The 24913-nt window shown below is 37.4% G+C and overlaps 1 protein-coding gene across 1 annotated transcript in view; it reads left to right on the top strand.

The window, feature by feature from the left end:
• The window catches only part of EXOC2 (exocyst complex component 2), a 132467-nt gene extending 108427 nt beyond the window's left edge, over positions 1-24040 (top strand). The window contains exons 24-28 of the mRNA XM_050892365.1: positions 14768-14823; positions 17982-18104; positions 20442-20503; positions 21356-21415; positions 23635-24040. Coding sequence (XP_050748322.1) covers positions 14768-14823; positions 17982-18104; positions 20442-20503; positions 21356-21415; positions 23635-23728 — 395 coding nt within the window. The 3' untranslated portion in view covers positions 23729-24040. The remainder of the gene's footprint in view (positions 1-14767; positions 14824-17981; positions 18105-20441; positions 20504-21355; positions 21416-23634) is intronic.
• Positions 24041-24913: the final 873 nt, after the last annotated feature.

Below are 24913 nucleotides of genomic sequence, written 5' to 3' on the forward strand. Positions count from 1 at the left end.
AAATTATAGTGTTGGACTTGTTCAACGGTTGAAGTAATTCAAAATTATTAAAAGCCTTTACTTTGAACTGTAAAAAATCTTAAGCTTTCCAGTTATTGTGGGTCACTCCTGAGTCCAGATAGCTTCCAAATGTTAATTTTGAACTTGAACAATTTTTAAAGATCTATTGTTCAGGTCATGCAAAGACATTCTTCATTTCAAATCCATGCCCTTTTCAAAATGCTGTAGGGATTCAGTGAAACTTGGAACTGAAAAACTATGAAATAGTAACAGTGGAAGCCAGTGCAAGTTCTCACCTTCACTCTAATAAATAGGATAAATATGCGGTCTCACTGAATACTGTATGTGCCTCGCAACAATCTTATCTCATTTGTTCTTTTTCCTAGCAGAGTAGAGGGCAATAAGGTGTTCGGGGGTTTTTTGGTTTGGTTGTTGGAGGTTTTTTGGTTTTGTTTGTTTGTTGTTGTTTTTTTTTTTTTTACTGCACTAACATCTCTAAAAGCTGCTGGGGTCTGGTTCCAACTCACTGCATATTTAAACAGACAGATAAATAAAATTCTACATGAAATTCAGTTTATGGCATTTTTTGCCATAAATTTAAGGTATACTCTTGTGAGTAGTTATTACCAATTTGCTGATCTACATGCATTTGACTGCAGTACATGGTGCATTTTTAAATACCTACATTGGTAGAAGTAAGGACTGGCTGAAAGTCAAAGTGATGACTACCTCTTCAAGGTCATCACAAGTTACCAAGTCTGTGGAAAAAAAAAAACCAAAACTGGATTTTAGCGTAGAACTCAAATTTGAGAATTTGGTGAAATGAAGCAGAGCATGACCTCCTACTACGTCTTCCAAAGAATCCACTGCATCTGTAACCAAAGTCTCTTTCTTCGGTCAGGTCTTTCCCATGACTTGATACTTCCACCATGCCAACAAAATACTGCTACCTATTAAGAGTTTGCTTGTAAGCTAATACCCTGGCTTTGATTTGGTTGCCAATTTGCTGAATTTAGTTACTAAGGACAAATAAAAATTCCGTGTATCCACAAATGGTACACAAAGCAATTTGGAAGAAAGTATGTAAAAATATTAACAGCCAGTCCTGTGGTTTCTTTCAGTGTGGTGACTGACTGCTTGCATTTTTTGAGTTAAGAACATTCACAGACCTGTGCAGAATCAGGTTCCAAAAGTATTGGGTTTTTTATGTTTGTGACGCCTGCTTGTTACCATTGTACTTCTGATATAATTCAATAGAAATAGCAACTTTAAAAAAAAAATAATCATTAATTGTACTAACAAAACTATACTGTAAAAGACAGGAAAATTGTGTATCTTATTGCTGCTAGTAATCTTTTTGCTCAAAGCACCACTTTTAAAGTTTCTTACTTAAAAAAAAAAAAAAATCTCTTAAGTCCATACTCTACTTCCTTTTGCCATGCTTGCCTTTTCTTTTACTTAGCAAAGTATATCTGTCTTAAGTCACTAATAAATGCAGGGTGTGTTTTACTGGTGACTAAGGGTTTTTTTCTGTAGCTTGAAGGTTAGACAGATGCAGGACATAACTGGACACTAAAGTTATTAGTGTCTATATTGTTCCAAATACTTACTTTGTGAAACTGGTCTCTTTTGGATCGATTGGCTTCAGTTTTCTTGTTTCTTATAATAATAATATTTGAGTGACAACCAAAGTAAATTCATAAACATAGTATATCTCTAAGCCCATTCTTCATTTATGAAATTGCTGTCATTTTGCATATGACAGGCTATTATTACAGTACCAGTGACTTCAGGAATTATGAGAAGAACACACAGTTTCCTGAGTGAGTCTGTGTTTTGAAAGGTTTTAATAATTTTAGGTTTTATAAAATCATGAAAGGACACCTTCAGGGTGCCTCAAAAATGATGTGTTTGAAAGAAATAAATGAATATTCTTGCAGACTATGCTTGGTTTGTGTTAATGAAAGGAAATATTGCTTGAGATTTTTGGATTCAACTGTTCTCAGTTTTGATAGAGATGTTGATTTTTAGTATACCTTACAATTAAAGAAGTGACTTGCTTTTCCCATTGAAGTGGTCATTCTATATCTTTATGGTGCATGTAGCTACCCTCTTTTATCTGTGAAACACATCTTTTTAAATTGATGCTTCTTGCCATTATGTAAATCCTCCTGTATCAGGATATCTGGGGGCAGTGTGAAGGGGTTAGTCTGTGTCGCTGACTTGGGCCCCCACTGACACCACTAGACGTGTGACTGACCATTAACCTGCACATCTGTAAAGTGAGAGATGTGTCTGGGATTGGCAAGGACCACCGAATATGATGAGTTATCACACTCAGGCTTTTGGAAACCTATGTCAAAAATGTGAAGTGAAAAGGTACAATTGGTTTCTTTTTTCCTAAGTGGCTCACTTGTGAAGAATTTGGAAAATGCTTTAGGTAAATGACAAACAGGGTACAGTACTGGAAATATGAGTACCAGGCTTCAGAAGAATGTAGGTACTAGTTTAACGAGATCATGATGCTCTAGTATGTCCACCACCCACCACCTGGTTTGTTTCACAGTTTCTCTACTTTTCTGAAATCTGCAAAAAAATAGAGAGCGCTTTTAAGCAGCAGAGCAGTTTCTTGGTCAACGTGCTCTAACTTTATTTCATGAGAAAATTGTTGATGCAGATGGCTTTTTTTAAAATACTTTAAAAAAAGTATGTATCCAATATATATCATATATATACACACTAAGCAGTCCATCCCCTCTTACGTGCAATATTGTGTCTTGCCTCATTGTTTCTCTTGCTGCAGAACATTCTTAAGTTTCCAGTGTCTGTGAGCAAGAAAACAGCCCTTAAGTTCCCACACTGCCAGATTTCCTCGATATACACAGAAGGATCTCAGTCCTGCCTTACAAACTGCTAAAATCGGTGGGAACCTAGTCATACCAGGGACATGTGCCCTGTTGATTTTTCAACACCTTACGTGTTGGTTATTAACACTCTCTGCTTTATCAAAAGAAAATCCTTCGGCATTAAAATTGTTCTTATAGCGGAAATCTAGTGATAGTAGAACTTACATACATAATGCTATGACTATCATGTGCTGAAAATTATGGGGGGCAGAGGTAGAGAATTTGTTAAAAATTTTCCTTGGGGAGAATGAAGCAGTATTTGCTTAGGAAGCCATCCTACAGCTAATGGACTGCTGGTAGAAAAAGTTCAGGTAATAATGAGGCATTCATTTTCGTGTCGAGAAGGAGGGTTTGTTATATCTAAGAATCTCACACATAAATTTCGTTCTTCAGAACCTATTTTTCCCGCTCAGGAAGAACAATGGTTTTGTTTTGGGTAGTATATATTATGTTGTAGTTGGGTGAAATGTCTGTTCTCATAGTGCAATTTTTTTTCATCTACCTCAAACCAGCTACTTTTAAGTATCTGATAGTTGTGATTATTTGATACTGTTGGGTTTCCCCTTAAGTCAGACACTTAAATTCAACCAAAAAAAGTCTGAATAGCCCCAACACTGTTAATGCTGAAGTAGAAATGGTAAGATTTTTTTTTTTAACTGCTGCTAAATCTGTAGGGCAGCACACTATTGTCTGTGAAGTGTTTGTATTCTTATTCTGTCTCACCGTTGTGTTTATGGGTTACAGCCACACGTTGATGGGGCAACTGTGCATGTAGAGCACTGTTTAATGGCTGTAACTGTGCCAGACAATGTTGTTAATACTTAAATGACAACAAAAAGACAAGTTTCCATGGGTCATGTATCTCAAGTACTGGGCTCAGCTAAGGGTCATTGATGCATTTGTTTACAAGTGGTGATTTGGGTGAGCTGATACCTGTGTATGCTTAAATGAAGAGGTATGGATGGCTATAAGCTCTGAAGCAGATATTTTTTAACATTAGTGCATAGGCTTTTTGTTTGGTTTAGAGGGGTTTGATTTTTTTTTTTGCTTTTGCCATGTACATTTCTTGTTACCAGATTAACGGGTTGAAATTTGGCTTATTCTGCAATAATTCAACTAATTTGAGAGTCTTTATGGTTCAGTTCTCAATATGGTATGCAGCATCCTTTGCTCATGACCTTCAGGTCTGGATTGGTAAAAGGCTCTTTACACTTGTTACTGTGTTTGATGGAAGAAATGAAAGTAAATCCATCTCTTAACAAAACTCTCCTGAGAAAATGCATACATATCAAATTGGCCTTCAGCTACCTGCACATCTTTTAAGTATTGGATGCTAGCAAACATCTCTTCTTCCCAAGTGAAGCACTATTGGGCTTCGCATTTCCTGTTGTAGTCTTTGGCCTTTACAGGTTTTGCTCCTTATCTTCTTAACGATAAAGCAGATTATATTCTGTCTCAAGAAGCAGTGGATTTTAATGTGTGTGGTAAGGATCAGAAAGCAGCAAGTATTTGGATTGCAGACTTCTTCAGCTGTCCCTCAGATCCTTCTGGCAGTTTGGATGGAGTAGCAGAAAGTTCAGAACAGCCTCAGCAGCTTCTTTTTTAAAGACATCTTAGTTTGGGCTATGCACAAGGGCACAGAACTAGTATTATTCTCTTGGTGTTCTCCTCTTGCAGACTGAAGTTCATGCATAGACAAAGGTATTAATCACAGTATTGGCAGCCTTTAGAGCTTTTGCTACTCCAAGCCAGCTAAAACACAGAAACTTTCAGGTTCTTTGAACATCATGACATAATTTCTATTGCTTGAATTAAAATAGTTCGAAAACTACAAGTAACGTAAGTCTTGAAAGCCTTCATGTTTAATGTTTTTGGAAAGTGGATTTGTGGCAACTTGTGTCAAGTCCTTCAAGTGGCATTCACTGTGTTACATCAACATAGTGTCATGGCTGAAAATAAGAGCAAGCCAACTAATTCAAAGATGTAGCGCTCTGGCCTTAAGATCTCAAAATGTTTAGGTTCTGACTCTCAGCGATCAGGCTCTGTCTTCCCTTGCTTCAGAACTGTGCTTTGTAAAAGCACTTTCCCACATAGATTACCAGTAATTTCTTCATTAAATTTCAATTATTGATAGCTATTTTTTAGGTCACTGTTAGTTCTTACGACTTTTTCTCCGATTCCTAAGGCACTGTATATTTATAATTACCATGAGCTATGTGGAGAAGAATTTCAAGGAAACATTAATCTGATTCACAGTTTAATTAGTATGGAGCTAGTAAGAACAATAGATTTATCAAAACATTTTCAGTTTTACCAAGAAAGACCTGCTAATGAGCTATTTATAGCACACTTCTATCTATTTTTGTCAGTAGTCTAAGGACTGACTTAGGACAAACGGGTTAAAAAACAGGAAATGTGGTTAAATAAGTGGGTAATCTCTCCAGAGAGTTTCCAGTTTGCCTACACGTTCACATTTTCTTCTGAATGTACTCTCAAAACAACACTAAGTACAGTACCTTGAAATCCATCTCCGTTTAAAGGAGGGAATGTTTCCAGCAATAGCAGGAAGTGGCCTAGTGAAAAATTTTACATTCTTGGTTAAATTCAAATGAGGTTCTGGAGTCACTGTCTGTAAGTGGTTTTTTCTGCTTTAATAACATTGGAGCAGTTGTATGACATTTCAGTTGGTTCAGGTGTATCATACAAATCCATAAAAGTCTGTGAACACTGTAATTGTATCTTTGGTTCTAGACTGGTTTTAAATAATTACTTTCCTCCAACTTTACTCTTTCTTTTACATGGGGCTGTATTTATTTGTTAATATACTAGATACATTTTTTTTTTTAAATATGTATGTAATCAAGTTTGGAGGTAGTAAAAATAGTGTTATTAATCAGACTGCATAAATCTTACTGTGAAGTAAGGAATTTACTGAACATGATGATGTCTATTTAATTCTCTAAGAGGAGGTGTCCATATTTCTTTCTTTGGGCCAAGCAGAAGCAATAACTAAATGAAAGCCATTCTTTGCACTGCTCGTTTTTTGGTTTTTGACAGCTACTAATTATTAGTTTTTTTAAAAATAAACTTGAAAATGCTTTGTGAATCAAAACAAGGAGGGAATATAATAAATAAAGCAGCTTAAGTGGTGGTAAAGGTTATGACCTGGTAGAGTTCTGTTTTTAGAGCTACTGCCAGATACAAGTGTTCTGCTCTTAGCATCCTACAAACACTTTTCTAAAAATGTTTTTATCCAGGGCAAACAACAAAGTGTGATAGCAAATATATTTTTAGTAATTAGAAAGAAACAAACAGGCTTGTCTAGCTACCTTAATTTAGAAAACAGGCCACTGGTAGTACCGGTATTTGAAGCTGATTTCCTATCAACCGTCTTTGAAGGGAGAAACCTGCGTGCTGTTGTAAAGAGTAGAGGTGAGCTGCTTTGTTATGTCCATGGGGAAATTCCAAGTCACATCTCTACTTTTTTTTTTTTTACTTTTTTTTTTAAACATCTGCGGGGTGTCAGGTTAGATGATATCACTGTGTGGGTGGGGGCACTTCAGTAAAATAGCATGACATACTCATGTACCAGTGCTGTAGTTCATGAAAGGCTCGTGTCTGCAAACAAGTTAGGTTTCTGTCTATTCCACAGTTAGGAGACTATCTTGAAAGGTATAGGCTTCTTGGAAATTAAAACACTACTTTTCTAAATGAGGTATTGCATTCACTATAGTAATTGCAAATAGTAGCTAGCTTTTAAAATTGTTTTCCAGAAACATTAAATAATTTAGGGCATTTTCCAATGAGGCAAATACAGTTTGTTGTTCTAGAAACATACAAAGTTTTCATTCATAATGCAATTTTAATTATTTCAGTTAATTCCTACATTTCAATGAAACAGACTGTCAGTCACATTAAATTTTCCCTGATTATAAATGTTAGATTTCGAAGTAGTTTTGGGGGACAACACCTTTATTCAAATGCATTTCATGTAGCCTCAGTCATGCTCTTGGCCCTCATGGGTGGCAGATGCCACCCTCTTCTTTCATGTCATCCTGGGTCCTTAATTCTAAATACAAATTGCCTGTATATTTTTTTTGAAATCCAAGTTAAGTACTCTGAAAGAGTCAGTAAATAAATTTATTCCAAATAGCTTCACGATACCAACATAATGTAAAACATTTTTTACTATCTATAATTCATAGTTCTGTAGCCTCAGTCTCTGAAATATTTTACATGTAAGGTATATTATAAGTCATGTTTATTTGGAAAGCTGCATACTAAAAATAAAAGTATTTTGGTGTTCATTTTAATTTTCACTTTTAGTCTGTGCTGCCTCTTGTTCATTTCTTGGGATAAGGTAGTTGATAGAGCTTTGTCATGCTCTGGGAGGTGTCAGGCAGTTATCCATAAGTATGGGAAGCCTAGACCTAATCTGTAGATCTCTTAAATTAAACTTTATGTACCACAGCATGTCTGCACAGATAAGTTGTTTTGTTTGGGTTTTTTTAAATTCTTCTAGCAACTTCTGCATGCAGACAGTGCTGACTGCTCTGCTGACCTGCTGCGACCTCAGACAGTGTTTCATTTTTTAGTGCCTCTTCCCCCTCCCACCCATTCTGCCTTACCTGTTTATATTTTTAGTTTTCAAAAAGAGATGACTTGATTTTAGTCGGAAGTTATCGGTTAGGTTAGATTGAAAAGTGAAATTCTGTGATGTGTGTCGGGCAGTCGGGCAGCTTGGATTGTCAGGAGACATCCATCTAACATTGAAATCCCCAAGTCGGCTGCACGGGGCAGGACGGTGCTCAGTTGGTGTATTGCATAGCACAGTCTGCCTTTCCGAGAGCTGCAGAAATACAAAAAATAGGCTGCCATCCCACAGGGTATCCTGCTAGCCCGTAGTACTGCTTTTGTAACATGAGTTACATGGAGGAAAAAAATGTCCTGACCACACTGGAAATCATGCTAGAATAATTGTAGTTAAAGCAGTTGTTAAATACTGCTATTGCTTCAGCTGCGATGCAGCCAGAACCTAGAGGAAATTTAACAGTTAAAATCAGACTGTTTAAAGAAGTTACATGGCTTTGTGGATACCATTCATTAGTTTCTTTTTTAATGTGCACTACACAGCACTGATTAACGACTTGCAGTAGATGTGTGCAGTTTTTTTCCAGCAGTTTCATATAGCAGATTAAAAACTTAGAGAAGAGCTGCAGGAGCTTAACTGACACACAGTTCAAAACACTTTGTGTGTGACTTGCTGTAAAGTTTGGTACTATATATCTGAATCTTGGAGATGAACATTTCCAATATTGATTCAGTTAAATTTGGCAATAGAGTGTAATGTAACTGAAAATAATATATATCAAATTTAAAAAGCAGGTACCTTCCTTAGAAGAAAGCAGATGAAATAATTTTTTTCCATTTCTCCTTATCTAAATTTACTGCAGCATAGCAAATGAAACGTCCAGGAACAGTCAAGTATTGGTGCTGTGCAGCTAGGTATGAAAAATATTAATCTCTTTGGATCACCAAATTCTGTTTGTTATTATTTTTGGAGGAAAGTTTTTATTAAAAAGTAATCAGGCAAAAAAAAGTTTTCAGACTGATTGACTGTTACTGGCATAACTCACCAAACAGAACAATAAATTGTAAAAATATTGCATACAATTGGATGGGTTTAAAATTTGAAATTTCAGACTCCCAGGCATCGGTTTTCCTAGCTCTACCAAGTCATGTTCAAGCCTCAAGGCCAACAAATTTAGTGCTCTCTTTTCAGAGGCACTGAGAAACATTGCTACCACCAGCAGCAGTTGCTTGCCCATGCAAGTACTGACCTCCTACAGAGGCCAGAATGCTCTCTGTTGTTTTCTAAATTGGTGGCTCTGTGCCTACCCAAGACTCATTTCTGTTTCAGTCCCTCAGAGCTTAGGTTCCTAATAAGCCAGTCAACTCAGTCTTGAAACAGGACTGGTAGCTTGATCAACATATAAAGAACCATTCATTCCTCTTTGGTGAATCCTTCTCTTTCTTTGCTTTTCAAAAAAAAAAAAAAAAAAAAAAGCCAGAATTGAGTGACAGCTGTCAAACTGTAGAACTTCCTGTGGCTGGCTTTTCTAACTCTGCCACAGAAGAGCGGCAGCTTTTAATATTCCTGCCTGATTTTTATTTGACTGTGAATTTGCCACAGAACTTTTTTCTTTTGACCCTTCATAGCCTCTCATCCTCACATCTGGTGTGGTTTACTGCCAAGGAGCAGAGGTACCTGCTGACACCACCTACGTTTTCTAAACAGTTATGTGCTTTTATCCTCCCCTCCTCCTTTTTGCACAACAGGCAAGCTGAAAGGCTTGTTCAGCGAGAGGCAGCGGCAAGGTTAGCTTCCCAGTTGTCCATCTCAAATGAGGTTCCAATCTCACAAGAGTTAAAGTATGTCGAACCCAAGCTGCTTGGGTTAAAATTTCCTGTGTGTTTCAGTTGTCCTAGCTGAACTTCAGGTCATTCTTTGAACTCTGGAGTCTGTGGAAGACGTAAAAGTGTTTGATGCTCACATCCTCTCTCTCTATCAAGTTACTCTAGAAGGACTGGGAACATTTGAAGACCTGTGTTGGCTTCTGGCACAGAAGAGGCATCCTGATGAGTTCAGTTTTACCGTGTGTGCAACTTTTGCTCTATTTGTGCATGCAAGTTTTTGTAGCCTGTCTGTGTCTTAAAATTACACATATGGTATTGCAGTTCCAGCTTTTGCATGCTTATTCAGTCACTTTGGAGGTTTCGTAGTAGAATGCTGTCATATAAGTACTTGGGGGAAACATAGCTCTGAGAACTACATGTGGGACAACTGGTAGCACTACACCATCTGAAGATCTCCTGAATGACTCTTGCATTGGCAGGCTAGAAGTTTAGTTTCCGTTACTCCTCAGAACCACAAATCTTTTTCCCTTCTGCTTTTCCCATAGTTCACACAGTCATCCTTGCTACAGTGTTACAGTATTGGTAAAATTGCTTGTAAATGTTGACTTCCTGACAGATTTGATTTGTAAAAAAAAAAATAAAATAAAAAAAAAAATAGGTGATGTAAACTGGAGATTAAATTTAATGGATAATCTTGTTAGATGTTTCACCAGTAAAAAGTACAGTGGAGGGCCCAAAATTGGAAGGTGCTATTTTAAAGTTTCTGTCAGCCATTGTGATAGTTGATGGCTGAAACTGTCCTTCATTTTTATGTCTTAAGTCTTCCCATCCATTTTTCTTTAGAGTAGTTAATGGCAGCTAGAATTCCAGCAAGTCAGAGTCTTCGGTGTTAAGAATAGAGTGGGAGTGGAATGCATTTATGCTGTAACAGAATAATAACATTTTCCTGAGAGAAATTGCAAAGGCTTGTTGAGACTTTCTTCAACACATTTCTGTCAGAAGCTATGGAAAGGCATTGTATGTGTGCTTCAATATGCTAAATAAGAGGTATTTTAGACTTAAGAATGTTATGTTTCACTTGATTAGCCTAATAGTTGCAACCTACAGTTATATGGTGCATTAGCTTTCAGTGCTGTATAATAGGACTGGCAGCATGGTGTCCCAAAAACTGTAATTGCGTGGGCTGCTGAACAGTCGTAGAGAAAGCTGCACAAAAATTCTATTCTAGACAGAATTTTTTCATTTTGAAATAAATTTCACAACAAATTCACAGTTGGATACCACTGCTTGTATTTCCAGTGAATCATACTCCAGAAAAGTAATACTTTGCTTCAACAAAGCCTGCCACAAACAGTGCAGTGATATAAATCAGAAATTGGATATTTTTTAATTGTGATTTTTCAAAATATAGTACAGTTATTAACTATGCCCGCAGGTCCTGACATTCAGATATGTTTGGCTTTGTCTCTGCATGCAGAAATTAAAATCCTTCACAAATAAGACAAAAAGAAGGGCGGGGGGGAAATACCCGTTTTACTAATGCTCTATTCATGATAGGAAACTGACTCCCCAACAGCAATGGTTGTCACACCACCACATATTTAATAGCATAGTCAGAGCAAACCTGTTACACAGTTACCTTTAATTTCCAGCCTAAGTTTACTGAGGGTCAATTCATTTATACCTTTCTTTCTTGTGCCAGTATTGTTCTTCAGCTTAGCTAGTTCTCCCTTCTCTCCTTGTCTGGTTCCACTTACTGGCATTTTTGGAGTGCAATTGCAGCTTCTTTCCGTCTTTGGTTTGTTTAGCTTACCAAGACAAGGTCTTTTAGACTATTAGATGCTGCAATTAAGGCAACTACAGTTTCATATACATGGACTGTCTCTAAACTGCATAGCTTTGCACAGTTTGTGCTGTATTATCTGCTCTTAAATTGCAAAACCTGTCTAAGAAACTGAGGAAATACTTGAGCTTGTGCTGAGCCCCCTGATCCTGCAGTCATACCAGGACTGGACCCGCTATGAAAGGTCAGGAACACCTAATTAGTGCTACTGGGATTGCAAGAAATAATCTCCTTTGAGCTCTCAGTTCGCCTATTTGTCCTTGTATGTGGTACAAGGATGCACAATAAAATATGTCTGCTTATGCCCTTTCCCTGAGGTTTAAGTTAACAGTTTTATTGTACAGCTGGGATGGGCTAGCAATATGCAATAGTAAGCTACTGTCACTTCATTTTAACCATAGGTTCCATCTCAATTCCATTTAGTCAATTCATTCTGAGTTCTTCAGTTAGAAGACCTAAATGACCATTTTATATCTTAGCTGTGCACCACCAGACAATGGTATTTAGCACCTGGTGCTAAGGTTGCTGACATTAGTATTTCATGCTTGTAGAAATTAATGGTACCTGGTTACGGTAACTCAGTGACTGACTCTTTGAGAAATACATTATGGAAGGTTTCCACAGACATAGTTGATAGGCAACTTTTACTAGCACAGTCAAAAGTTGTTTAATTTGGGTGCTCTCAGCAGCAGCAGACAGAATTAGCAGCTCCTGTCGTGAGCCAAGTTGCATGAACGCATGAGAAGAGGCACGCTACCTCAGGAGCTTAGGTGGGATGGGTGGGAAATGAGGATTCTTCCTTGGAACCACATCACCCTCTTACACAACCCACCCGCTTCAGTCTCTATACATTCCAGCTTTTCACTCGCCTCCTTGACAACACTTCTTCCCAGCTCAGCTTGCTGGCCTCCTCTCTGCAGGACACACGCCTGCCCACTCTGTTTGACATAGCAGCCCCCTCTCTGTACTTCCGTTACGGCTCCCCAGCTGTACCAGGGTTTGAGTGAGATGCTTCATTAGAGAACAATCAGTTGGGGCAAAGAAATGCTGCTTAGTTCACGAGTGAAATTTTGATTGACTAATGAACATGCTCTGGCGATGCTCAGGTATCCATAGAGAAGGGAGACCGTCAAAGTCTTAATCTTGTGCAGCATTTGTGCAAAAGTAAAAACACAGTTTCCACATGAAAGATCCTACTGTCAGAAGATGAGGCCGGTAGGCAGCCAAAAGCTGAATACCGCATAGGTTTGCAGACCGAAATCAACACTTTGCACCCTGAGGTTAACTGCAAACCAGTTCCCAAATTCACCCTGTACCTCTTGATGTGATTTGCATACCACCACTCGGTGCCTGGCCAAGTTGTATTTGCTTGTGGGACATAATACAAATTTTGTCCTCTGTGATATGAAGCCTACAGAGCATTTAAACTGGGGCAGAGCAAAGTAGAAGAAGGAAAACAGTAGAAGAGGAAAAAGGAAGGGGGTGTTGCATTTCCACATATACCTGTGATCTTTTGGTGTGGTTCAAGTACTGGTGTGTAGCATTCTTACTTTGTTTTGCAGGTTAGAGGGGAGGAGAAAAAAAGTCATTTTCATAAAATTTCTGGTATTGCTCTATTCCTCCCTCCCTTCCTTCCTTGTTGCAAAAAATCACTAAGATAACAAGAAATGATAAGCTTGCAACCTAGTATACTATGCTGTTTGACTTGTTGGTTTAGTTTAAATGGAAAGAGTGACTGAGATTTTTCAAGGAAAAGAATAAAGATAGCGAGAAAAGGCGTTAGAGATGTTTTGGAATGTGTGGGGAAAGGTTTGTATTTTTCTTTACCTTTTTCAGTTATTTGCATCTCTTCCAGAGTGAAAATAGAACATTCCTTCTGAAAAGGTCTTAATTCTTTTGTATGTTCAGAAACCAAACTGCTTTTAGTGAGAGCAGTAAAATCTTCTTTGACGCTTGCCTCTTTGCTATGAACTTTTGAAACAGAGACTGTCTTGATACCCGGGCCTGGGTGCAGAGCTCAGCTGTGTCCTGACTGCACATTGGAACAAGAGTCACTGTTCAACATCTCCCCCTCTGCTTTTCCCGAAGCACCCTTGCTTCCAACAGGAGACACGTGATGCCCTCCAGGAAGCACCCTCCAATCTAAACTGCAGGCTGTGTCGCATTGCACAGTGTTGCACATGCGCAGGCGATGAACGTGTTTGTACCTCATGCAAGGGGGTCCTGTCGTCCTTTCGTCCTACTCTTATAAAATGTTTGTCCATAATTGTCTAAGTAAGAAAGAACAAGTGTCTCCTTTTTAGATCTTGATGCAAGTTGTGGGACCAGCGGTTAAAAAAATGAGCAGAACTGAGCTGGCAGTTGTGAGACACGACTATTCTTCCATAGAATAACTCATTTTGATGATCTTGGGTAACTCCTCTTAAAGCTATTTTTTGTAGCAGGATTTAAGTTGCTGCATCGGTGTTATCTGAGGAAAGGTGGAGCAAGTAAGATGAACTGATTAAAGGTTTGCTTTGTAATTTTTATAACAGCAGCCTTAATCACACTGTGATCTCTGAGCTCTGTGGTCTCACCAGTCTTTGTCCACGATTCTGATCTTTTACTGTCAATTGAATATACTGAAGGGAGTGATGGGGTCATTGCACTTTCTCTGATTCATGCTAGAGTAATTGAAATCAGAAGTTGAGGTCATGTGGATCGGTAACCCTCTCTCATTACTTTGTGTTGCACTTCCAACATTTATGCATACTTTAATGAGTTAAATGCTTTCTAATTTGCCTTTGCCTACAAAGTGAAGTGCCCAGAAAAGCAAATGGGGCAATTTTAGATCTTACAGAACTAGAGTCCAGGTCTGGGAAGTTACTCCAGAATTACAGCAGTGTAGGGGACTAAGAGCCTGTCCTAACTGAAGCATACCCTGCTGGATATCCTTCTGTTTAGAATTTCCTTTTTAGTATGAATTGACAAACATTTCATATGCTTGGTAAATAAAATGCTTATTTGACTTCTTCACCGTCCCCAAGAGGAAATTTCTGCTAAGGCATAACTTCTCCTATAAACTGCCATGAGTAATATCTTCTGAACCGCTTTCAGAGAAATGAGTCCTTGCTATTTCTATCTATAATAATAATTTACAGTCAGAGAAGCTGATAAAGTAGTAAGATCTTCTTGAAAACTGTTGTACAAACAAAAACCCTTGTTTTCTCTGTTTCTTTAGAACTTACCGAGCTGTAGTGCATGTTCTGTGCCGTGGTATGTGTATTCTAGCAAGACATCCAGAATTTGTTTTTTAATAATGCTAGGTTTTTATTAAATTGCAAAGTTGGTGAAATTGGGTTGCCAGAGAAGAAGAATACTGAAACAGGAACCTGCTGGCTTTTTTAACCTTTTGCTGTAAGGAAATGTGCCTTTCTCCATTTGATTTGAAAAAGGAAATAGACTGGTGGTGTGGCTATGGAACTTTCTCTTTCTGCCTCTGATTGCAAAAGTGCTAGTGAAAGAATGAAAAGAAAAAGTACAGTATTGAACAGTAGAATATTATGTCTTTGTTGAGACAACAGAATGAAAGTAATTCATTATCCTGTTTGTTTTGTTTCAGGTGTCAGAAACTATTTGAAAGAAGCATTAGTGAATATCATTGCTGTGCATGCAGAGGTGAGAAAAACTTCAGATTGTTTCATGCTTACATTCATATGAATAATTTCAGCGTACTTCGCGTGGTAAATCCTGGCTTTCATCACCCCTGAAAATTGTACCTCTGTTGAAGTGTCTTCATTATACATGTAAGTGCTTTGGATTAGGTTTAGCCAACCAAGTATGCAACTGCTAACTTTTTTAAGGGCAGGAGGAGATGAACAGTTCCTGTTTATCCTCAGTAACACTCCATTACACCTTTTTGTTTCCGCTGTCTGATGAAGAGGAAAGCCAAAGTCTAAAGCTCAATTCTTCCCTTTTCATGCAGATTAAAAAGAGAGAGAGAGAGAGAGATGATGCTCACTTTCTCTGATTAACTTTATTTTCCACAACATATGAAAATGAGCTTGTGCTTCACTTTGGAAGAAATGTTCAACATATGCCACTCAGAGTGAAAAGGCAATATATGTCATTCTTGTACATAGCATAAAAAGTGGAAACCTAAAATCAGAAAGTTTTATAGTCTCTGTACAGCACAAATTGTGTTTGAAATACTTAGGTAGGTAATGGCTTATGATAGGGAGAGCATATTAAAATATTATTATTAAAATAATAAGCTTGCAGAGCTGCAGTTATTTTGCCTTTTGTGATAATATGCAGGAATTTTCTGTAGTCCTTTAAATTAAAGCCTCTGTTCTACATACTCCTTCCTTCTAATCATTAAGAGTGTTACCAGATTACTGTTGCTCCTGGTAAAAGCATTGGTAAGTAATATCACTCTTACCTTTCAAAATACCACAGGTATAGCTGCTCTACCTTTTCCGTCTGCTTAAAATCTGATGAGATGCACTTCAGGTTTTTGTTTATTTTATTCCTTCTTAAATTACAAGGATTCATATAAATTAAAATATTTTCAGAAACTTTAAATATCGTTTGCAATATTTTTGATTCAATTTCAGTATTTACTTATAGTAGTTTCACAGAAGCATTGCTGATTTTACCAAATACTTCCAAATGAGGGAATAAGCAACATCAAAAATATATACCAACATGACATTCATTTTTAATGTTGTTTTTCAGTGTAGTGGAAATTAATAAAAATGCGAGTTTTTTGCTTTAAAAAAGTCAAAGGCATTTGTGACTTATTGAGCTAATCCTGTAAACACGCATACTCGTTAAATTGCTGCAGCAGAAAGGTGCACCGCCTTGCTGACTTCATTGAGACCGATACTGATTTTCGCCCAAATAGTGTTGCCTCATAAATTTCTAGATATGAAATATTACAGAAATATGAAAACGTGTGTCAAGATGAAACTCCCATTTCCACTGTTTTCTGGTGAAATTCTGTAAGCTGGTCAGATTTAAGTTTAGTTAGCAAAGCTGCAAGTTTCTGTAGTTTGAAACAGCAAAAATTAAGCATCAGCTGAACAGCGAGCATGGACTGAAATGGAAAGAAGATTGTTTCTCTACCTTTGAATTCAAATTTAACTGAAATCAAAATAAGGGCTTCTTATTGCAAATTTGTGATGATTCACCATTGCTGAGAATTTTTTTTCCTGGATTCTGTATAGTAACTTCAAGAGTGCTCGTTGTGGGCACAAATATTCTCTTCTCAGTAGAAGATTTTTGGGCGTGTTCCTGGTATGTTTGTGTTGAATTGCTCAGCAGTATTTGCTGCTGAATAAGATGACCCCGTCCCAAATCGTTACTGGGTTTTTTTTTTCTTACCGTACAGCTAAGTATGTCACTTACTTAGCTTTTGTGGGTCAAAACAGTTAAAACAGGCTGCATGTTTGAATTAGCAATGGTAACAGCTGATAGCTGACATATATGTGGTCAGTGTACTTGGCCTATGGTGCAGACCTGCCTTTTGGAACTGTCAGCTTTATGGGATCCCTGATACATAATTCATACTTAAATCACTGAAAACTGTGTAGGAATCTTACCTTTATTCCACCCCCCACCCCACCCCCAATTTACTTTTACGCACATGTATGAATATCTTCTGTCAATTACTACATTTCCTTGTCAGACATGAGATCTGAACTTCACGTAAAGCAAAGGTATTCCAGCAAAAAATCATTCCACTACTTAATTTTTTAGATCATTTTAAAGCAGAAATCAGGGGGGAAGTGTTTAAAAACTCTATGCTGTTCATTTTCCTTCTTGCACCACTCTAGTCACACCATCTTCAGTTCCTTGTGTCATCTTCTCCCCCAACCCTGTGCAGTTCTAGTGCAGCTTTATCATCACCTTTAAGTCTTGACACAAGTTGGTCTGTCTAACCTATAATCTCACTTCCTCCTATATTCCAACCTCTTGGCCTGCATTTTCCCCAATTCTGTGTAGAAAAATCATACTTTTTTTTTCCAATTCACCAACAATTTTTCGCTTCCTTAAAGCTCCTTTTAAGGAAGACTAGTTTCTTCATGCTTTCCTTCAGGCATAGATCTAATGTTTAATTTTGTGGTGGTGTTGTGTTGCATTTGCTATTCTGAACCTCAAATGGAGGATCCAAGTACCACTTTAAAAAGTTATACAAATAAGCAGTTAAAAAGATGGTCTTGGTGCATGGAAAAAACAGTAAGGTGTAGTGGTTTTGCTAGGGAACTAATAAATGGCAGCGGTGGAAGAATCTAAATGAAAATCCATTACACCGCCATACTCTCAAACCCTTTCGAATGCTTATCTCTGCCACAGAGCATAAAGACACTAGCCATTTGACAGTGGTCAAATATAAAGGATTCTAGAAGAAATAGCAAAATACATGGGTAAAAAGTGGCTGAATGTGTAATTGGGTCAGTCAGTCACACAACCCTGAAATAAAGGTGCTATCTACAAAACAGCAGTCTATGTACAACCACCTGACTGCCAGCATCCATCAGCCAAGAGCACACATTTTGAAGTCTAGCTGCTTTTAGGCATTGCAAGAAAGTTGTCATTATCACATATCATATAGCTAAAATTGCTGTTAACAGAGGTGATTGATGAAAGCACAGGGCAAGCGTCAGAAGAAATCCTTCATGTTCCAGTTGCTTTTGAAATTTTTTTGTCCATTGATAAAAATGAAGTGGTCCTTTCAATCAAAGTGTTTAATGCTTTTTACTGAAATGTTACTGTAGAAAATATTTCTGTTAATATAGCTATTGTGCTCATGATTCTTCTTTCATAAAAATCAGGTGTTTACCATTTCCAAAGATTTAGTTCCTCGGGTAATGTCAAGGGTTGTAGAAGCAGTCTCTGAAGAACTGAGTCGACTGATGCAGTGTGTTTCATCCTTCAGCAAAAATGGAGCTTTACAGGTACCTGAATACTTTGTACTGTCAAACATCTGAATCTAGAAAACTGAGAATAACAGAGAGGGGTATAATCAGTGTATTTGTTGGATTTATTGTAGCAGTGAAAGCAAGGTGATAAAAAAGATTAGTATACAACCTATTTCAGATTTATGGATGAATACCCTTTGGGATACTTGTTCTTGGGTTTGATTATATTTTAGTGTTGTCTTTGTGTTTGAGTGCGTAAAAGGTTACATATTTCCTATGAGATAAAAAAAATTGTAATGGTATCTGTTTGAAATGTCATTAAATACTGTCTTTGGCCTGTCATCAAAAAATTATTTTAAGAGCAAAAATAATTTTGTCATATTTTAAGATTTAAAAATCTTGAAAATGTGATGCAGTAGGATCTTGCAAGTCTTTGCAAAACTAGTCACTTGTCTGTTATACTATTTCTACGTTAGCATTATTTTGCAGCTTGGGTAGAACAGATACTCTTACACTGCCTTCTTCATTTACAGCTGGATTGGTGGTTGTACTTGCTATTGGATAAGTTTTAAAGGACTCTAAGAAAAAAATCTTTTTTAAAAAAAATCCCTTTGAGTCAATGATTGCTATGGCTGTAACAGGCAAGAAGAGCAAAATCCCGATTTTCATTGTATATGACAGCATTCTTGCATTATGATGGGAAAATAATTATCCAATTGCAAGCCTTATTTTCCAATTGCTGGTAGTAATTGCACTGGACAGAGAATTAATGTAGGAAGATCGCAGCCAAATAAGATTGACGCCTATTTAAAACCAAATCAATGAATAGCAACAAAGCTACCTGTATATCATTTTTGTTTGACTAGACAACCTACTGTATGAACTTGCTGCCCAAACCCATAATTGAAAGGATTTTTTCTCCCTACTGTAAATTTGTCACTCGTGGTCATTTTCTGTTCCTCTGAACACAGAAAATCCCGTCTGGGAGACAGCAGCAGTGTGAGAGTGATCTGAGCCTGGTCAGACTGATCAAAAAAATACCCATTCCTGAAGAGAAGCCTGAATCTGTATTCCCACATCCCATGACCCACAGTTTTGCAGGGTTTGCCCTTCCACCATGTTTATTTAGGCTGTAGTACTTGAGAATGTGACACTTCCCCATGGTACTGCTACCTCCTAAAATGTAGGAAAGACTCCAGAATCTTATGTGTAGGACTTCAAAAAGTCCAAGGCTGTTCGGCTTGGAGCACCATACAAAAAGAGGTTAAACATTCTGTGGTGAGAAAAGCATTTCTTATGAGTATCAAATTGGTGGGTGGCTATGTCCTATTTTGTGGCAGAAAGTTCTGGCACTAAAAAAGCATAAATCTCAGCTGGCTTCCTACCTAGAGGAGAGATGAGGGGAAGACCTAAAAGCCAAAGCCTTTCATTAGAACTGGAATTAGATGTCTGTGTTGCATTGTAAAAAGTTTTGTTTTGGAAGATGAATGTCATATTAGTTGGGTTTAAATGTAGATCAGTTTCTGTAATGGCTAACTGGATTGAATTTTATCTTTATGATGAACAAGAACGGAATATGAATTTGGATGAAGTTCACTTTATATTTTTAAATGAAATGACTTAAAGTATTGATCACATGCAGAATGTTTCTATTTCATGTGAAACCTGTGATGATAATGATTGCTTTTCAAAGACTGAAGGACGATCTATGAAATTTGTTTAATCTTTGAGTTTATTCTCCACCATAGTTTGCCTAGGTGAAAATTAATACCTAGACATCCAGTACAGTGCATGAGTAAAATCCCCAAGCTTGTGTGCCCACCGGGTGACAGACAAGAAGCAGAGCACAACCATTCTACTTCCTCATCTGATGGAAAAAAAAATTCAACAGGAAAACCAAGAATAAAATGTGTATTGACAGATTTTTGTACTCTTGTGTTTCCTTCCTCCCTGGCCAAGCCATGCTGTGAGATGTTAAGCTCACTGTATTTAATTAAAAAAAAAAAAAAAAAAAGACAGACAAATTAAGGTTGTGTCCTTCTATCTTTCTGTCACAGCACAGAAAAGATGGAACAGAATTGAAGATTTATTGCTGTTACTGAGAGACAAACCAATGTTTTTAGACTGCTACATAGTGACCGTACAAACAGTTTGACTTGAATCAAAAGTATGAAATTGTTCCTTTTAGCAGTCTCCTGACATAGCAGCATGGCAACGAAAAATACAGGAAATAAACTGTTAAAAGCCAAGGCTGCTTACAACTGCAGCATGCAATAATATTTGCCTCTCAAAAGATGAAGCTTTGGGATACTGGTATTCACTTGATGAAAGGACATTGTGTCATTGTTTCAATACTTGTATTTCTGTCTTTAGGCAAGACTTGAAATCTGTGCGTTAAGAGATACCGTGGCCATATACCTAACACCTGAGAGCAAGTAAGATGTGCTGTAACATCTGTTTTTTCTGTGTAATGGAATCCTTGGTAAACATGCAGAAGCACATAATGTAAATTAAGGATTAAGAAATTTTGCCTCAAATAGAATATGTGATATACTAGGTAAATATATGAAAAACAGATTACTAGCAAGGTTTCATCAGTTGAAAGAAAATAATTACTTTTTTCGGTTTTTTACTTGAATTTTTAGACAGGAACTAGTATTTGCCACTGAGAAAAAAAAAAAAGTAAAATTTCTTAACAGCAGTACAGCTGCTGAGGAATATGATGCTAAAACAAGACAAAAGCAGATGTCGATGAGTTTTATGCAGTTTTTCACAGCAATCTCATAAAGCACATGGCAAAGAACCTGCCAGACACATCAGAGTGGCTACAGAACTGGACACTGGCAGGATCCACTTATAGGTATATGGAGAATTAGGGCTCTCCACCAGCTTGTACAGTACCCTACTCCTTCTCCACGCACTTAATCAGGGAAAGTGAGTTCAGCTTCACACTGTCTCAGAATAAAAGCCTTCAAAAGGCTTTCAGCAATTTAGCATTTCTCAGTGAGGTGCAAAACCAAAGATAAATAGTGTGGGACACACTCACAGATTAATTTCCTGTTGATGTATGGTATACATCACATTAGGAGTGTCAAGAGACCTGCTTGAACCCATGACCACTTTATGTTCAGTTTGCACATGAATGTCAGATCTCAAGTTAATATTTTGTTAATTTATTGAAATAAGAATGGATAAAATATAGCATATCTCCATGGAATTTATAGACAGAAACTGTGAATGCTGAGACTTGTACCAGTGGAATATGAGTGTCTTTGTTTTCCTTGCAGCTCGAGCTTTAAGCAAGCTTTGGAAGCCTTGCCTCAGCTCTCAAGTGGAACTGACAAAAAGTGAGTATGATGTACCTTCTTGTCTTCTTTCTGGTCTCTGGAGCCATTGCTTTTTACTCTTGCATCAGAACTTTGTTATAAGAGGGTTAACGTTCACTGTATTTGACCCTTCTGAATTGCAAAGCAGAAGCCTTTTTGGACAGAGTTAAGAATGAGCCAAGTCCTTAAATTACACAGAAGAGCTGATGACTTCATGGTATATCCTTCTTGCCCATCCTAGTCCTACCAGTTCAATGTAGCTTTGTATTTATTTTGTAATTTCAGTTTATTTTAGCCTTCCTTGTTAATCTTAAAGTTTCTATGAGGTCCATTGTCTTGCCTTACTGAATTTAGCAGCCATAAAAAAAATGGCCAAGGAACAAAGTTGAAGCTTTTGCCAGCTGATATATGGGGAACTCCCAAAACTGGCCTGTTTCATTTTAAAAACAAGAAAGAAGGGTCTATGGTTCTTTCTTAACATCAGGACAAGGAGTTTTGGGTTGGGTAGCAACCTTTGACAACCAAGCTGCTTTGCTGCGTCCAACCTAGTATTTGGTAGTCTGTTTTACAAGCATAGCTTAATAAAGAGTAGTATGGTAAAACTAGGATGGATTTGTAATGAGTATATGAGTATAAGTATAGATGTTTTGAACTTGTGATTGGTATTATGATACTTTCAGGAACTGAACTGCATCAAATCAGTTTGCACTTAACAGTCAGAATTTAGAATATTTTGTAGACACATGAAGAGACTGTTTGTGCAGCCCGTGGTCTGCGGACTGCACCTTCTTCCAGATGTCTTCTGTCTATTTATTCAAACCTACTCCTCACTAGCCACAATGAGTCTCAAGATACCTCCTTGCCTTACTTAGCTCTTATGCTTTATTAAAGATAGGAATCAGTTTTGAGTAAGGAGAGTTCTTTCAACTCAGACTTTCCGAAACACCTGTAGAATTTTTTTTTTCACTTAGTCAGAAGCATTTGAGCTTCATGGGACAGACGAGAATAAAGAACTGCGTCATTTTTACATCTGCCTCGGAGTTCTGAGCCCTAGACTTGCAAAACTTGTTCTGTTTTCCAGGTCGTTACACCATAATTGTCATCGTTCCAGGCAGCTCATTGTAATCTACACATATTTGTGTAAAATAACACACATTTGTGCACTGATTTAGAGCTTTCATTCAGAGTCATTACTATGATACTAAATGATGAACGTGGCCATAGTCATCTTCCAGAGGACCTGCTGAGGAAGCAGATAGTGATTTTGTGGTTCAAGTTGTTGTTCTTGGGTGGGTTTGTTTGTTTGTTTTTAACATACAGTATAATTTCTTTTGTTACTGGCTGTTCAATAATCACAGCTTGCCAAAAAGTTGATGTGATACATGTCTGCCCTATCTAGCTTGTTTTTAAAATAGAGTAAAAAGTTCAGAGAACACATTCTTCCCTAGAATGCGGGGAAAATAAAACACACAGGCAAGACTGTAAAACTTCATAATGCATCTCCACTGTTACAATAAATATCTCCTACAACAGAGCCATCAACACCCTTGGTCCTACACCTGTAGTTCGTGGATTATAATAAATATTATCCGCTGCACCAAGTACCTTCTTGGCAGCTATGTAGATGTAAACAAACCATTGTTATGCTCCAAAATGAACTCATACATAGTTTGTTATCTATAAAGGACAAAAGCACATGGTTGCCAGTGAATTAATGTTTCTCCGTTTCTCCTAGAATAGTCATACCATCCCTGATCTTTCAGCCATGATACTTCAGAGAAATCTACGAAATACCTTCCAAAGACAAGTTTGAGAACTGAAATTCACAATTCAGCTACACATGAAAAGCCATAGCCTTGTTAAGGGATACTGGGTTTATGGTACATAGTCTGGCAGTTTCTGGATTTTCCTTACAGAAGTATCTTATGACTCTCTCTACCAGTCCTTTTGCCCCTGTGTTTTGCAAGTATGTTTCTCTCAAGAAGATGATCTTTTTAAAAGGGCTATTTTATCACCTTGATAAAATTTCTGTGGCTAAGTCCTCCTCTGGCCACAGATCATCCTGACACGCTTGGTATACTTCTAAATATCTGTAGTATTCAGATATTTGAATAGATCCAATTTTAGGCCTTTTATTTAAGCAGACAATGTACTTGAAGTCACAGACAGAATAGCCAAAACTTTTGGTAATTGTTCCCTTTTCAGAATCTGCCAAAGTTGTAACTATTTTCCTTTTACAGGTTACTAGAAGAGTTACTAAACAAATTTAAAAGCAGCATGCACTTGCAGCTGACCTGTTTTCAAGCTTCTTCGTCAGCAATGATGAAAACATAGACAACGACACAATGCAGGCAACTCGAAAGACAAATGTACTTAAATGTCACCCATTTTTTCTGTACTTCTTCAATTCCTTTGAAGAGTGAAGAAAACAAAAGGAATTTCACTGAAAAAGAAATTATGAGATACAACTCTGAGTAATGGTATGGGGTATCCTGCTGAGTGAGACTTCTGGTCATAAATACCTTGATAAAATGGTTTTCTGTCTACTGTATTTCATTCTGTAGAGGAGATTAAGCCAATTTTGTTTACATACACTCTTCTTGGCTGTATGTTCATGAAGAAATATTCATTGGTGTGCTGCAATCTCAGTTTCATTTGTTAAAAATACATTGAAATGTATTTTTAGCAAATGTCACCTTAAATTTGAGTATTACTCATGTTGTTCAGTGTATCAATCTTACTTTCTAGATGTAGAGTGATACTGATGTAAGTGACTGGAAGACAACTTCTATAAACTATTGAGAAGTATGTAATAAACATTACTGCATATAGCTGACAAGTCTTCAGATACAATGTGGATAAGGACACTGCTGCTTTTGCATTTAAAAATTAGCACTTTTTTTCCTGTTATCATCTACAGTTTTAGTGGTCATAAGTCTGATTTCTTGGGAGGCTTTTGTTTTCTTGCTTCTTTTTTAAACTTGTTCCTGCCTCTCTTGTTTCTCCCTTCTGTTGGAATATTGAGGATAACCTTCACATTTGAAACAAGCTCCCCTTTCACTGGCAATTAACAGAAAAGCGTTCCGAGTTTATAAGATTAGTAGGAGTTTTTTAAACAAATGTTCAAGTAAAATGTTCTTTGGTGTTAAGGAGTAGAATAATAGCCTCTCGCATAGTCAGAAGTAAGGAGGAGCACAATGTCATTGGTTTTGCTGCTTCCTTCTTACTCTTCTTGTCTTTCCTTGTTCTTACAGGCTTACTACCACTGTCTTCCTCTTCCCTCTTGTTAGTCAGTCCTCTTTTCACCACCAGTTACTGCATTTGTATGGAGGGGAATAGAGATTCAGGAGGAAAGAACAATTTTGCTGCCATTAAGATATAGTTACACAAAGATCAAGAACCGTCTTCCCAACAGGGAAGATTTGACACTGACTTTCATTTTGGGACTTGATATAAGATGCAGGAAGCTATAACAAGAGAACAATTAATAGAAAGTGGTCTTGTTTTGGGGGGTGAGGA

This window comes from Gymnogyps californianus, chromosome 2 (genome assembly GCF_018139145.2).
Source record: "Gymnogyps californianus isolate 813 chromosome 2, ASM1813914v2, whole genome shotgun sequence".
In the NCBI taxonomy this organism is placed as follows: domain Eukaryota; kingdom Metazoa; phylum Chordata; class Aves; order Accipitriformes; family Cathartidae; genus Gymnogyps; species Gymnogyps californianus.